The 16,506-nt window shown below is 51.7% G+C and overlaps 3 protein-coding genes across 3 annotated transcripts, besides 2 other annotated features; 1 reads left to right on the top strand and 2 right to left on the bottom strand.

Moving 5' to 3' along the window:
- Positions 1–78: 78 nt before the first annotated feature.
- Positions 79–5,747, top strand: NFIA_092610 (uncharacterized protein; the record flags this gene model as incomplete). Its single annotated transcript, XM_001261196.1, has 6 exons — positions 79–372; positions 432–624; positions 687–1,902; positions 1,965–4,400; positions 4,449–5,110; positions 5,158–5,747. The coding sequence occupies 6 exons, from the start codon at positions 79–81 to the stop codon at positions 5,745–5,747; spliced, it is 5,391 nt and encodes a 1,796-aa protein (XP_001261197.1).
- Positions 5,378–5,401: a microsatellite.
- Positions 5,748–6,333: 586 nt separating the features above from the next.
- Positions 6,334–6,355: a microsatellite.
- A 752-nt stretch (positions 6,356–7,107) lies between these two features.
- On the bottom strand, positions 7,108–10,794 carry amdX (putative C2H2 transcription factor (AmdX); the record flags this gene model as incomplete). The annotated part of the gene is made up of 3 exons (XM_001261195.1): positions 7,108–7,193; positions 7,247–10,654; positions 10,716–10,794. The coding sequence occupies 3 exons, from the start codon at positions 10,792–10,794 to the stop codon at positions 7,108–7,110; spliced, it is 3,573 nt and encodes a 1,190-aa protein (XP_001261196.1).
- A 2,807-nt stretch (positions 10,795–13,601) lies between these two features.
- Positions 13,602–13,872, bottom strand: NFIA_092590 (uncharacterized protein; the record flags this gene model as incomplete). The annotated part of the gene is made up of 2 exons (XM_001261194.1): positions 13,602–13,687; positions 13,782–13,872. 2 exons carry the CDS (start codon positions 13,870–13,872, stop codon positions 13,602–13,604), a joined length of 177 nt encoding a protein of 58 aa, XP_001261195.1.
- Positions 13,873–16,506: the final 2,634 nt, after the last annotated feature.

Raw genomic sequence — 16,506 nt, 5'->3', positions numbered from 1 at the left:
TATATAATGATGATTTTCCACCCCGACTGCAGCCGTCTTCCTGTTCACCTTGTCGTCAACTGCAGAATTTAATCCATCATGGTCGAGCCCAAGCGTGCTGACCCGGCTTTGACGGATGCCCTCAGCGAGTTTGCCCAAGCTGCCGGCCTCCAAAGGGGGATAGCACCGGCCTCAGCTTCTGAAGTCTTCCAGGTCGTGGAGGACGCCAACCGCAAGTTTCAGTCCTCGTCCCCCAAGTCTATCAAGTTCTCGCAGAAATTATCACCATGTCTCGAATCAATCAACCGGTTTTCGTCTGTCATAGACACATTCATCCAGTCGAATCCCACCATCTCGGGTTTAGTCTGGGGTAGTCTCAAATTCCTGCTGCAGGTTCGTTCCCTCCGGACCGTCCCGGTCCCAGTAACACACACAGATGTTGAAGCGCCTAGGGAGCACTGCAATTTACCTCCTACCTCGAAAGGCTGGGTGAAATGTTTGAAGAATTTGGCCAATTCTTTCCGGTTGTTTCCGAATATGAAACGATCTTCGAGAGCTCTGATACGGTCCGAGCTGCGGTGTTGCATCTGTACGCAGATGTTGTCCACTTCTTCACTCGAGCAGTGAAGTTTCTGAAGAGAAAGCGTAGGCAAGACTGCGTCGGAGTGACTGTACGATACTGACTGAGAATGTGTCGGTAGCAAGAGATCTCATCTTTCGGACACTCGTCAAACCGTTTGAGCATGACTATGCGCAAATCCTTAAGAGCTACCAGACCCACCGCAACGAGCTGCAGATAGTGGCACTTGCTGCTATGGAGAGGAATGCCAGAAAGGAGCGGGAACTGGCGGAGATTGCTCGTGACGCTGCCGAAAAGGAGAGAGTCGCCGCGGAAAATGAACGTAAAGAGGCAGCAGCTGAGAGGCAGCGCGCCGAGCAAGCGAGAACAGACGTTCGCGAAGAAATCAAACGGCAGAAAGCGCACAGGAAGGAGGCGTCGCGGGCACGAGAAGAGGTCCGGGAGGAGACTAAGAACCAGGAGGTCCACCGCATGGTGGTTCAGGGACAACTGAAAGGTAAGACCAGAACTCTTGCCAGATGCAACCCTACAACTGATACATCTCATTTGGTAGGCCTGGAATCGGATTCGATGATGCGGTGGTTAGATCCCCCGGACTATGACAGTATGCTGAGTCAGATGGTGAGGCAACGCCAGGAAGATACTGTTCTCTGGATTGAGAAACATCCCAAGTATCTCTCCTGGAGACAATATGCCAACTGGACGCGTGACATTTTATGGATCTATGGCGGTCCTGGTATGGGCAAGACCATTCTATCTGCGACCATCGTTGAGGACCTTAGGCGCCTCCACATCACGCAGAGCCCTCGTCAAACAACTAAGCGATACGCCGTCTGTTTCTTCTTCTTCGATTCGAGTAATGTCTTTGAGCAGCCAGAAGTGGTAATGCTCCGAGCCCTCGTAGCACAGCTGCTGCACCAGGCCGACAAGCCCGACCCTCTCAACCAAATTTACCTTGCACGACGCTCGGCGCATGCGTCACTGATAGAGCTCAGAGAGGCATTCTCGACCCTTGCGAGCGACTGCTCGGGTGTCTATGTTGTTATTGATGGACTAGACGATGCGGCGAACGCCAGTGATGCTCTGCAGCTTTTGCTCACGCTCTTGGTCCAGGTTTCACCCGTCATGAAGCTGCTGGTCACCAGCCGTCCTGAGCCCGATATTCGGCGCTTCTTTCATTCCTATCCGCAGTTTGAGTTGACAGAGGATATCACTCAACCGGATGTGCGACGAGTCGTCACGACTCGCGTCCAGTCAGCGTGCGAGGACAAGAAGATCAGAGCTTCTGACCCTTACCTTCGGCAGGAGATTGTCGACGCCCTCGTCTCAAGTAGCTCCGGAGTGTAAGTGGCCCTCAGTGCAACGTTCATTCAGTCAATGAAACTGACGAGCAGCCGTACGCTAGATTCCTCTGGGCAACAATGCAGGTGAAGCACCTTCAGACTCTTCGTGTGCAGACCGATCGAACTCTACGCGCTGCTGTCCGCAATCTGCCCAGTGGTGTTGCGGATATCTATGGTCGCATCCTAGCCAAGATAAACTCCTACGCGGAGGAAGATCGCCTGCTGGCCGAGGAGCTTCTTCGCTGGGTTGTCTGCTCCAGACGACCGCTGAACGTCTCCGAATTGTGCTGCGCGCTTGCAATCGACATCGGAGACGAGGAACTAAACCTGGATAACGTCCCGACCAACACAAGTGAGATCGTAGACGCCTGCAGCCCTCTCCTCTCCATCGGCGACAAGGGGACTGTTAGCCTAATTCACTCAACGGTGGCACAGTTTCTTCTGGATCCTTCCAACAAAGCCTCTGTCCCTGTGGGCACCGACCGATACTTCATCGAGCAGACAGACGCTCATACTATGCTGGCGGAGAAGTGCATATCATATCTGTCTCTGCTTTCGTTTCGCAATCGTATCTCCGGGACACAGACATTGGCGAAGATCACACACGAAGAAATACACGCATTTCCTTTACTGGAATACGCCGCTTTGAATTGGTGGAAGCATGTCGCTCACTCCGGCGTCTCGAAGGCCTCGGCAAAGAGGCTTGTGGATTTGATGTTCAACTTCGCCAAATCAAGTCAGGGTCTGACTTGGCTCGAGGTGTCAATCACCTTGTCGCTCTCCCTGGAACATTTACATACCGTATCGACGCAACTGCGTGCCTGGTTTCGCCGGCTGGAGTTCGAGCATGAACATATCAACGAGCTCAAGCTGTGGTTGGAGGGCCTCGTAGATCTCACACGCGTCTGGGATTCCATCCTAAGAGAGTCCCCCTTTGAGCTGAGATCTACCGTTAAGAAGTTTAGTACCGAGGGGCAGTTCTTCCAGAAGCATTTCGGCTCCGACTTTATCGGAGACATCGGGCCACCCCCTGCCTCGTTGCGGCGAACCAATACGAATCCCACTGTGGCAGAGGGAAACACATTCGATATCCTGGTTGACGACGAGGAAGGATATGTCCTGCATCCGTCGGGAAAGCTTCGCTTCCAGTTCACCTGGGATATCAGGCAAAGTAATGGAACCAACTCACTTAGATACACTATCTATTCCGAAAGCCCGATCACAAGGAGGCAGTTCAAGAGGGTCGAATTCGCCCACGAAATATCCTGGAAGCTTCCGCAGGGCTTCCACCTCGGACTGCATTCGGTGGCCTTTAGTCCTGATTGGGATTACATGGCTATCGCTACGGTCGAGTCCGTGAGAGGACTGCCTACGGGACGCCGAGATCAGGGCAAAACCACCATCCGTGTTTTCCTCTGGCGGATGAGAGACCTCGATGAACCCGGCGAAGAAATGCTTTTCGACCTCCCCTGGATATTACCTACTACGGGTAGTGACGGGAATGTCTACAGCGGCTACGTTGGTCAAGCCCAGTATGATTCCTTCCGGGGCTCTCGATGCGCAGTTGCCTTCCGGAGAGTCAAATCCACCCTCTATCTGCAGACACCGTTCGGAGCGGTGGATGTAGAAACAGGTGCTTCCCTGGAACATCCTCGGTATCTCCAAAGTGTCGTAACCCAACCGACTGTGACCCAATGCACATTCAGCCCTGATGGGCGTCGAATCGCGATGGTCAGGAACCATACAGATTTCGAGATTGCCAATATCGATGGTTCCAACGTCTGCGCCACGAAGCTCATGGGGGAGATATGCGAGATCCTGAGCATCAGCAGGACAGGTCGATATGTAGCGATCTGTCTCAACCAGCCTGCCACGTCGTCACAGCTAACCCAGTCGCGCCTTGTCGTTCTCGACACGGTCACCAGCACACTCCAGGTTCTGCTGACGGGAACTCAGGAACGACGGTTCGACGAGGTGTCTTTTAAGCTCCGTGGCTGGCTATCGTGGTCTCAATGGGCTGCCCAGGGACGATACATGAAGTTCATACCCAAGGGACTGGCCCCCGTTCGGCCAGACAGGCACTGCATTCAAGTTTATTCCGTCTTCAACTGGCTAGTTGGCGGAGCCTCCAGTGAGCTGTACATCAAACCCGACATTGACCATCTGCTGGACCCTCAGGAGCAGCGTTGGGATTTAGTGCAGCCCGCGGCTGTCAAAAGAGAACTGCCGCTCTCATCCAGTGCGACCTATCTATTCTCAGATCGGACCATTCGTCTCTCGGGTAGCTCGTTTGTTTTATCCGTGGGCTTCTCGCCGCAGGATGAGCACTGCTGTATTCTCACGTCTAAGCAGACAATCCTTCTTCCTAGCTCGCTGCAGCCATCGTCCCTGACCTCGGCGTCCCCTACGGCTGGTAAACAGCAGAAGACCACATACCGGACGTATACTCGTCTGTTTGACCACAACAGAAAACTTGGTTGCTTTCAACTAGCCTACCAGTAAGTTGACCCACACTACTCGTCTGGCAATCCGCTTACCTGCCGCAGTGGCACGGAAGGACGCTGGATGGACTATCTGGACTATAAGACGCACGATATTGCCAAGAGCATCACTGCACGTGTGTACATATGGGATCTCTGCGGCACGCCAAGGCTCGTCCGTGACCAGCTTCTGCAACTGGATGAGGTTGAAATTAACATGCTTCGGTACGAACAGTACCGCCGGCTGGATGTGGCTTTCCACCCGGCCTGTGATCGCATGGCAATCTTCAACATAGTATACAACCTTGACCTGGTCACCAGCAGCAGCGTGGAATACCAGATATACCATGAGACGAACAAGTTCCATCCGGATATCGCAGCCGGACGCACGAACAACGCCTGGCAAGTATCCTTCAGTCCGGACGGTAGGTACATTGCGTTTGCCGTCACGGCGAGTACCCGGACCCCAGGACTCTTTGGGAAACGAGGAGAGATCACCAATGCTGTGGTCCTGTTCGAAACCGACAAGCCCAGTACCCCGTTATGCTCGCAGATCTCGAGCCACAAGGGCGACACTCTCGCCATGGGCTCGTGTTCTGTTACATTTCACCCAACGGATAGGAAGCTACTCTGGACATCAACGTTTGTGTTCACCGACGCTACGACCAAGACAACCACAAAGCTACTGGACTTCAGTCACGAGCCATACGAGACGTCCTTTATCACAGGTAAGTCCTCTGCCCTTCACCAATCGGGCCCTAACCGATAATTTCAGACCTCAAATACGACGACTTTAAGTTCGTCCCCACCCCCTCCGGAAACCAAATCTACGGCCACCCCTCCCAAACCGGCCACCCCGGCTTCTGGGATCGTCTCGACACAAACACACACACACCGCAGCCAACTAACCTCCTCGAACCCGGCAAGATCCAGCTCACCGGCCTGGCACACAACGCTCGACACATCACCGGGATCATCGCCGCCCCCGCCCCAGCGACCTCGACCTCGACCTCGACCTCCGACGGGCCGACATCCACATTCAATTTCACCAAGAAGACCATCCTCCAACTACCCCCTTCCACGCACCTCCACCAAAACAGTGCGCGAGTTCTCCAGCGAGCAAACGACTACCTCGTCATCCTCCTCTTCCAGGACGGCCCCGTCCACTTGAACAACACCAACACCCGCGGGAGCGCGAGCGCGAGCGCGACCGCCAGCACGAGCGACACCGAGACCGAGAATCTCGTGAAACCCATCCTGATCCCCGTAGACGCGAAGGAGCTCGCATCGCGACCCGTCTCGCCGCTCAAGGCACGCGACGTGGATGATATCCACCCTCTACTCACTATTCCCCAGGGAAGTTGAAAAATGTCCTGCTGGGTCTCTGTATATGAGAAGATTCTACCTACTCCGGTATTCGTGAACAAACAACGCATACTGAAATACTGTCTGTGTCACTCGTTGGTTTCAGATACACTGCAAGTACAGTTACCGTAACCTGAGCACATGAAACAAGACATAAATTGGACAGTGCTGTGAGCTGGGAGCCGCGAGCATCAAGATCAAGCAGAAGTTCCCGCCCCGAAATCTCATTCTCGTCTCGCATCACCAACATCAAAAATCAATTGAGGACGACGAGGCACCCATCTCTTTCTCCCTTTGTTTCCGTTTCCATTTCTGACCGGAATCGGAGTTGTTCAATTTGTCTGATGGTGACCTGTGACCTCTTCTGCTTATGTGCATCTATAATCTTCTGGTTTGGTTGGAGAGGGCGTTGCGTGCCTGGGGGCGGCTGCCGAGTGCATGTATAGGCGACGGGGTCTTTGATACATGTGACAGCCTACACATTCATCTGGGAACAACGATTAAAAAGCTTTAATTATAGCTTTGGTCTTAGCTCTCTCTTATCTATTCACGCTAAGATAATTGTTTTGGGTAGTTCCTCGTTGAAATATATATATATATATATATATCATCAAAGTCCCACGGACACTCACCTACTGCAATCCATTCTCAAAGTATCACATTAACATTCAACTGCTATGTACAACAAATACATGGGTATGGACACACAAAACATAATCAAGGCGAGTCCCATTATGTCTCCAAGCTTCCCTTTTCTTTCCGTTCTTGTCTTTTGGCCGTGGAAACAATACTAGCTGAACCGGGGTATCTCTGTTCCATCACGTTGCCCTCGTAAATTCCATGAAAAAATCATATCGGGTATGAAAATGACCCGCCTGTTCGCGGTAGTAGGCAAGAACAGCAGTAAGGGCGTGGGGGTGGGGGGGTGTTGGGGGGGCAATTTTAAATAATGATGAAGATGGGGAATTGCGGATGCGGAATGGCATAGCAGCGCAGTCGTATGTAAGATATAACGCAATAGGAAGGAATCAAATCACACAGGCCCAGGTCTCGTCGTCAATAAGTCATAGCTGCCATAAAGATTCGACAATCGAGCTAGCCTCTAGCCCAGTCGAAGGTAAACAGCGTAGACGCAGTTGGCCGAATGCGTCTCAAAGGGAGACGCCTGTCGAGACATACGTGCAGCCAACAGCGGCTGGAGAGGCTCTCATCATCGAGTTTGATCGAAGAGCGCCGTTAAGTCTCGTCATCCACACCAACCATTTGTTCTATCATGCCCGTTTATCATATACACCTTGAATATCTCTTCCGCGCCGAACGTCCACAATCAAAAGCAGATAGCGAGCACATTAATCATTAGCTAATTCACTCCGATTGCCGAGTTCTCAGCTCGCTCTTTCAGCCGCATAGCTTGTGCCTCAAGAGACCGTGCCATCAGCTTCGTCACTGATACGATGTTAGCCTTGTTGCAACAAATGTAATCAACGGGATCAACAAACCTGGCCAGACTGCAGCTCTATCAAGGAGGCTCGCTGTCGCGATCAAGATCTTGCAGCCATAACCTCCTTCAACGACACTAGGCAGCCGTTGCAGAACGCTCAGGGTTGACACGGTAGTGTTGGTCTGGACGTCCCGCTGCATTTTGCTCTCCACACTCGAGAGAATCTCCCTGATCTTTTCCAAAAGCTTGCAGTCTTCTTCTTCGAGTAGCATGACGTTCATGGCATGAGCGAGATCAACATCGTCACGCCCGAGCACACCCAAGTAGGGACCAACCCGTTCTTGGACGGTCGTGATCCATTCCGCCAGTACTTGCGCACAGTCAAAAGCACACATGGCGGATTGCAGAGGTAGTTCCCTGCACGTGAATTCGGCAAACGTGTTCCCCAGGCGGTCAGACATGGTGATTGAATCGGCCGCATAGAAGGCAGCCTTGCGCAAGTGCTTCTCGCGTTTGGACTGCCCCGGCCGGTAGACTCCCATCAAGATCTGCATGGGTTGCTCCCGAGTCGGAGTCTTGGAGATAGTGAGATCGCCGACACCCAGGTCGGCCACCGAATCGCGACGATGATCTAACTCACTTGGCAGCTGAGTGATCGAAGGGTCCAAAACGTCCGAAGGAATGTCGTCCGAATACGGGAACACTTCGGTGCCGCGGGCCAACTCATCAGACATGGCAATCCAGTCTCTCTGCCAGAAAGCCTCCTTGCTCCGTCCGAGGTTTACAAACAGTCTGATGTAGGCCAGATCCAGGAGTGGTATGCTATCGGCTGAGAGAGGGCCTGCTCCAAACGGATTGGGCCGCTCCAGACTATGCATAGGATTTCTGGCCCACGCGGTCTGCCACGCCCGCAATGCCGGCTCAATGTGCGCTTGCATGGCGTCTGTCTCGCGAGCAGTCCACTGCCGGCCCATGTGCCGTTGCCGTGTCTCCCAAATATAGTTATGGAGAGCATAAATGAGCACGAGGCACCCAAAGGTACTAGGCTTCAGATCAGTGGCGGTAGGATCCGACGCTGAAACACCATTTGTTGGATCGGTTGAGGACAATTGCGCGTGAGATTGCTCGCGCTGACTCGCTGTCAGGAGCGTAGTCAATGCAGACGAAAATGTCAGACCCTTCTTCGCCGACAAATGTCCACCCATTTTCTTCCAGGCTTGAGGGGACTCGGCTGCCCAGATATCTTCCTCACACGGTAGGTCAAGGCGGATTTCTGAGTTGGTAAGCGCCGGCGCATGGTTATAGGCCGAGACGAGGAAACAGGAGAGGGTGAAAATCGCATAGACTGTCCGCTTGCGCTCCTCAACAATCTTCCAATCCAACCAGTCTTTTCTCTCCTTTGGCGGCCCGAATGACGCGGTATTGGAATCTTCTGACTCGGAACTCGCACCTCTGGAACCCACTTTACCACTCAAATGGGCGTTCAAGTAGTCCTGGGGAAGGTCTTTGGCATCGATATGATGGGTCAACCCAGCAGCGCGAGCGAGGCTGACCAGAGCAGCACAGTGGGTGCTTGCAATGTCCGCTGACGTCTTATCGCCGGAGGAATGTCCGTAGATTACGTTGAGCAGCATCGCCTGCACCAGCCACAGCGGCGTGTTGTGAACCGAGTTCTCGCGCGCGGGATTGGAGCGCGAAAATGCAGCAGACATGTCAGCTTTTCGACGCTCCTCAAGATATAGTTGGATCATCTTCTTCGCTGCTTCAAAAAGATCTTTCGACGCGGCGGTGTCAAATTCGTAGAGAGCGCCGATGGCTGCCATGGAAAGGATCAGGCAGCCTCCGCCGCCGGCGATACCGGTAGAGCTCAAGTTCAGGTGGCCGCTTGGAGTACGAAGGTTGTTTGTGTATTCGGGGGCTTGAAAATTGAGTGTCGGAATATGAAGGAACGGCATATGGGGATGGAAATACGTGATGTAGGCCGAGATATAACGCTGCATGTCTTGAGTGCTGGGGAGTTGGCCGGTACCGTTGAAATTGGCGGAACGTGAAAACAGGTCGCGACAGGGCATCATTCCGCTGGCTGGCTGGCTGTACTTGCGATGATTATGGAGACCGCTGGGCAAAGCCATGCTGGCTAATAATGCCTGTCGTGTGGAGTCTGTAAAGGTATCGGTTGAGGTTGGGGCATGGTGAGATCGTAGGGCACTGTTCGTGAAAGGCAGGTTGAGAGGATTAGGAGATTCACCGTTTGTTGCCATAGAAGATGAAAACATACTCTGGGAATGTCCTGCCATCAAGGGCTGGCCCACCGACGTCATGGAGGGGGGAGTAGCATAGGTCTCAGCAAACGGGTTCTGCGCCATCAGCGACTTGGGTGACACGGTCTCGGGAGGGATGCCTAGATCGTTAAGGGTCGGAGAGGAGTAATCCATGGCGAACTGATTTGTTGGACCCGCCGAGTGTGGCGGGAAAGGGTTATGCCAGCCGGAAGACGAGATCGAGAACCGATTGGTTCCATCCATCACGGCCTCGCTGATTCCACTTTGACTGCCAGTACTCATGGCGGAGGGGGACGACTCATCGATCGCGGAGTCGTTGCTCTGACCCAGGGACGGCATGGACGGATCGAAACCGTTCATCCAGTCGAAGCTGAAGTCTTCCTCCAGCATTGGATCAGTGGGGGGTTGCACCTGATGCGAGCCATGACTGAAGGGGGATGACGGCGAGTCATTTCCGTAACCTTGTGGAGAACCACCAAAGTGGAGTTGCGCCGGATTAATCGTAGTGCCATGGTTCATGAAAAAGTCCCCCATGGTCAGATCAAAGCTGCCGTACACAGGAGCGGTGCGAAGTCCACCGGAAAGATCCATGGGCAGACCATGAGTCTCCAGCTTGGGAAGGCTGCTGGCATAGGGATGACTGGAGCTGTACCCGCGATGAAAATCGATATTCGAACCCATAGATATGGAACCCATGCTGGGATGATGAGCATGTCCTGGATGGCCTGTGGCGGTTACCGAGTGATTGGGGTCGTTGTTGGCCATGCCTAGAGAAGCTCCATCAATGTGACTGATGGTATTGGCCCGAGGACGAATGCTATTCGAGTTGCTGGCAACGGAGTTTTTGCGGACACGATTCGCTCCAGTACCAGCAGCTCCGGTGCTTTCTCTCCGAGCATTTCTGGGCCGCGACGACGGAGTCGTGGTCATGTGCAGTTTCTGCTGATGTCTCAAAAGAAGATCCCGGCGAGCAAAGCACCGGGAGCAGTCAGGGCACTCGAATGGTTTCTCCTTGGTGTGCGACCGCTCATGGCGCTTCAGATGTTCTAGCCGAGCAAACGATCGCCCGCAAGTGGTACAGACATGTGGTCGGGGTTTATCAGTTTTGGGAGGAGGGATATTCGTATTGGCACCAGCTTGGCCGTTCGTATCGGTCTTCTTGGTGGTGTCCTTGGAGGTAGGCGCTGACGATTACACCGCATTAGAAGTAGGGTTAGGTATGGGAGAACTTGTCCACAAACTCACCAGATGTGTCCCCTGGAATCTCGCTGATGCTCGCCAGACTGTCCAGCTTGGGGCTACTGCCCAGATCCTGACCAACCATGGCGTCCAGTAACATCCTAGCCAACCAAGGTATGTATCGAAACCAGGGTCAACAGACGCTGGTTCTCAGACGAAGAAGGAGATTCGAACCCGGCCTTATTCTTCGAGACGACCAGAGCGCAGCTCTATTATGCGTGGTGATGCCCGCGTGAGGCTTCAGGCTGCGAGATTGCTTAAGATGAGGATAGGCTTGACATTGACCACTACAGGCAACAAAATCCCGAATTAGCATCAAGCTCAAGAAATACTTCGCCAACTGTTCAGGTCGATCACAATGCCTGTGTCTTGTGTGGTTGTGGTGGTGATTGCAATGGAGGGGGGAACTAAGTTCGGGGACACCCACAGCAAAACAACGAATTCTCGTCAGGTCAGCGCAGAAGGAGATAGAGGGTAAGCGATGAGGATGAAAAGATGAATATTGTTTAAAAGGATGGCCAAAGGCGGGATACAAAGAGTGGCAAAGTGATGCCTGGGGAATCGAGTTCGTGAGCTCTGGGTGAAAGCAGCCTGAATAAGCAGGGGGTTTAAGGTTTCAGGGATCCGGAGACAGTCCCAAGGATAGCAACTCACAGGTAGAGGAGCTGGATATGTAGACGAGATGAGAGTAATTCATTCACAAATATCTTGGACCATTCACTGTGTGGACTTGACAGCGTTTGAGACGAGCTCTTCTAAGAGTACGTAGTTGTTTAGCAGGAGAAAGAGGTATGCGGGTATTCGTCCGATGATGGGCTGAAGCGATGGATAAGCCGGAGATAACCGAATGGAAAATGGGGACGGGCTGGATAATGATAGCTGCGACTCAATTGCTGATAAGGATATTGAGTGGGAACAGCTGCGGAAGTGGACCGTAAGTCACAAAACAAAGAGTGAGCAACGTCAAGATAGAAGAACAGGAAGAATCGATAGAAAGGAAAGAAGGCGGATCGAAAGTAGACAAAGTAAGCAGCCGTAGAGGAACAGCAGTGGAAGTACCACCTAAGACTAACACTTAGGACAAGCAATCAACCCGGGTACGAGCGACTAAATCGGATTGAGATAGGTACTGTGTACTGTGAACTGTGCCACGCCTTTTCATCTAAGCACGTCCGACTAGTGAAGTCTGTACCTTCTCTGTGCTGCAGTCTGTACTCTCTGCTGTGTGTTGAGTGTAGAATTAAGAATAGGGCGTACCTGGTGCTAATAATAAGTAACCACCTTCTTGGAGAGTCTTAGTCGCATCTTACTAAGAGGTGATCCTCTAGAGGGATCAGATTGCTCTTTCCTCTGAGTCTGAGTTGTGAGTACAGTCCACAACTGTATCTATTTACTACTGCCACAAGTATCTACAGTGGGCTCTGCGACTGTCGCGGGAGAAACCAGAACCATGAAACAGCAGACACTCTGTGTTATCGCTCAGTGCCAACCAATGAGTATGAAAGCAGTGGATCACTGACACACTTTCATCGCTAGTGCGACTCCATCAAGAAGCATAGGTACCGGCCTAGTACCAGGTAAGGAAAGTCATGGGGAAGCTGTTCTGGAGCTAGGATCCACTGTAGGTAGGCAGCCTGCTGTACTAACAGCGCTGGGACTTGTAATTGTACCGTCACATCGGAGATCGGCTATCTTTCTTCCTGGGTATCGTCTGAGGGATCTCTTCAGTTTCTATCTCCTATGCATCAGCCGTGAGGTATTTATTAGCATTCCCCATTTCCATATAAGATTTAATATGTTCCAGATTGCTAGTGTGAGGCCTGGACTTGTACCTTGCGCATTTGACCGGTCGGCAGAATATGAGCTGGTCGGAATGTGTCCGATATAGCTACGAGTCTATTAGCTGATTGAGCACAGTAGATACCTGGCAGAATATGGGATGTTTGCTGCTTCCGAGACGGGATGGACTTCAATGGTAATATACTGTTGAAGCCAAGTCTGGACTCATTTCTAGGCCAGTATCATGCAACTAGAGAGCTTATGCAGACGGAGGAGAGCACAAGGTCTCTAGCTGCTCGTCTTGTTTCAATTGAGAGATAATAATAGACATTTACCCATCCTTCCTTACTCTTTATGTTCCGCTTGTGGATACAATATCAGCTAATTGAGCATCTTGATGATATGTTGCAGCTTTGTATCCCAGCAACAAAGGTACCTAGGTACCCTAGTACCTTACCATAACTGTGAGGAATAACTAATGCATAAGGTAGTCTAGATAGAGCGCCACTATTTTGTAAGTTAACTCGAGAATGGCTGATACACCCTCAATACGAAGAAAACATACCGAAACAAGGACGGATGTAACTGCATTAATAATAATGAGACAAATGAGGATAATAATAATTCTCATCGGGGAGTACCCCGGACCTCGTGACTCGCACTACCAACGCACCCAACCGTTTCAGACAATGATCCTCGGACGAAATGGGCGGTGGACCAGGGGTATTAGAAACTGGCAATTGCCCATAGAGCCCATTGGCCATCTCAAATTGCTCAGGAGGCCAGCGGTTAGAGGATTGGATGGGATCTCGGTCGGTACGCTTAGACCTCAGGCTGGGTCCATCAATCCGTGGCTCCTGTGGGTGGCGGAAGGCTCCGCATACATTGCCCCAACGGAACATGGACTAGTCAAGAGCGGCGTAAAATCCGCACCATTCCACGCAGGAATGGACAGGACCATTGGAAATGAAGGAATCGAATTTAGAATGGAACCAGAACCAGGCCAACGCAGAGAATTGCGATTGACAAAGGAAGGTCGGTAACGAGCGAGTCAGAGACACGGAAGTGTAGTACTGGACGCATTTTGTGGGACCGGGGTTATGCTAATCTGGACTAACGGCTGGAGGCTTTTGTGGGGGATTTTCCTGGATCAATGTCATAAGATCCATCCTTTTTGATGATTTGTCGCTCCTTCGGCACTTTACGGTGTGAGTTATATCCGTGCGATCCGTCCTGATGCGAACGAGGACAAGCCTCATTCCTATCCTCGCGTGCCGAGTTCGAGGTACATACTTTGCGGGAATACGGATGGAATCTGTGGAGAGAAGGTCGCTCCTGTCACAGGATCCTTGGTCGCCTCTTCCCCAGAATATTGAATATCCATCTTGAATCTCCATTTCGCAAATCTCCAGCGTTCCGACTGAAGACTTGGCGTAAGCATGGCCGTATTCAGTAATTGAAACCAAGGTCGCACAAAATTCTCCAGAATTACATTCTTCCTCTTAGTGGACGGTTCGATAAGTTGATCGCCTCTATCCCTTGAGCGGGTTCCCCAGGAAATGCTAAGGATTCTAGAAACTGCAATAGGCCGAGCACAGAACATTAACAATGGTCATGCCCACGTTGCAAAGTTCGAAGCTCGGGTTCAGACCTTCTTCCACTTTTCTTTTCCGTCTCAGCCTTTCAGGATCGTGCGCGCTTGGTTCTTATTGGCGGATTGACCCAGCTATTCCCACCTGAGCTCATTTTGTTCTCCAGTTGGCTTTTTGACGCGGTTCGGTCCAATCTGATTTTGACTTTGACTAGATACGGAGGAGGAAGCTCAATCGGGACGGACACGAATGGAGAGAACAAGAAGAGACCCAAGTTAATAGAGACAATGAATTGAGGCTCCAGTGGCAATGGGATGAATTGTATGATTTGCTTGCTTCATATTCATCTCGGTCTGTCCAAGATCTTAGTCATAATCTTCCAGGCGTACCACGCACAGCAATACGGTCTTTGAAATTGAGAACAATTATGGGACAGGATCAGCAAACTGAGAATTGTCACTATCTCCATCCCGTGACGGTCCCGCAGATCTGAGTCACTTCTCATAGCAAAATGCCTCAAAGAGGAAAATGGGGTGGCTGTATCCGCAGGCAGTAACGAAGTTGATTGCTCATCCCACGTTATGACGTCTTAGTGGGAGGGTTCATCTTTGACAGCAGTCTTGAATAACAGCTGCAGAATCAGTTTAATCACAAGAGTATGCGATTGAAACAATCAATCAATTGATCACTTAAAATGATCTCATCTGCAACCAAATGTAGGGAATAGTAACTCTTAATCTTAGAGTTAGTTGGGATGGTCTTCGCACGGGCCTCGGGTGATCACAGAGACACAGACCCTGGACGCCTCAGGCCACTAACAGCGCTGCGGTCCTGCAGAAGCTCGACCGCTGTGAGTCATGTGGCTTTGATTTTCGTTGCCTGAGGTCTCCTACTACATAAGCGCCTAAGCAATCAGCTATCGGCTCTCTGTACTCCGAAGCCTGGAAGCGCCCTTACCCATTACTGTGCTCTGTCCTCAGGCTGTGCTCTTATCGATTGTTGACCACTCGCCACAGATCTACAGAAACTGACTGCACAGGCCACAGGAACAATGAGCATTGTCGATCCCTCATCCTCTTGAGAGGCGGATAACTGTCAAGATCTGACTTCTGAGGGAATTCTCCGACCTCGTGCATATCATTCTACTGTTTCGAGTACTCTGTGGGTAAGTAGCGAAGCGTAGATTAGCTTACTGCACGGTATTACATCCAGGGCCGCTAGATGGTCATTGCTTGAGATGGGGCGCACGATGGCATCATCAGTGACCAGACATTCTGCAACATCACTATTGAAGACTCAAAGCACCTCAACGGGCTGCTTGCGCCATACTGAGCAGGTGCAATACACTATCTGCAACTTAGCTTAGATGGATCGCGGGTACCGTCCTGTCAGTTACCTTTGAAACTTGCGACACGCAGCAATGATTCAACAGGCCCAGCCACAGGATGACCATCTTCTGATGGAACAGCAGGTATCTATCGCGGCCTGCCGCTGCATTGACCAAGTGGGCGGTGGACATCAATCCCTGCTAGCTCTGCGCTGCTCATCGTATCGGCGTATCACAGTCGGAGAAGAGAAGCGTCTAATGCATCTGCTAAGAATTAGTCTGCTTGTCGACACTTAGTGGCGTCAACCTGGCCCCACGTCGCAGCCTGTACCTGTTTCAGTCGACATTATTATCATCTAGCTGAACTGCCTCAGGTCTGTCACCCGGATCATCTCACAATTCAGCATGGCGGTTATACCCGATAAGAACGAGGCAAATGACAGAGGCAGACAAGAAACCAGTTTGCCAGGAGAGTTGATGCCTCCAGCCAGTGTTGTAGCATTTGCTGTCTTGTATGCAGCCAGCGGCCAGCGGCCAGCAGCCAGTCTAGCCTACAGCGGCTGTATGCAACTAGCCATGTACGTGCTTCCGTCCGTGGACCCCGAGCGTCTGCGTCTGACCCGGATTGCATGACTGTCCCTGGGTACGGAGTAGTGTACAGACACAGACTCGACAGCGTCTTGTAGTCACCAGTTGCCACGGTAGATAGTTTACTCCGTGAGCATCAAAGCGAGCCAGACAGAGAACCGAGTCCTCGTATCTCGAATAGTGCGGAATACTCCGACAGCGACGTTGACGATACACGAACAAAGGCCCGTTCCTGGTCTCAGTTCCGTCCTGCCGCTAGTACTCTAGTTAGTTAGCAGGTACTTAATAACTATCTATACTAGCGAGACTGCGATGCTACCTTACCGTGCCGAGTGGATCTATGACGGAGTCTTCTGACAGAGTACCTGCACTCGATAGTCGATAACATCCTAGATGTGTACCAGAGACATAATAACCGACAAGTCTATGCGTCGAATGTGTCTATCACACCAAAGGGCCCATCATCAAGACAGGGATGCATTATACCTGCCTATCCCAACTAGGATAAACC

The sequence above is a fragment of the Aspergillus fischeri genome, genomic scaffold (genome assembly GCF_000149645.3).
Source record: "Aspergillus fischeri NRRL 181 1099437636264 genomic scaffold, whole genome shotgun sequence".
NCBI classification, from domain to species: Eukaryota; Fungi; Ascomycota; class Eurotiomycetes; order Eurotiales; family Aspergillaceae; genus Aspergillus; species Aspergillus fischeri.
The sequence above is the reverse complement of the archived record's forward strand: the minus strand, read 5'-3'. Positions and strand labels throughout refer to the sequence as shown.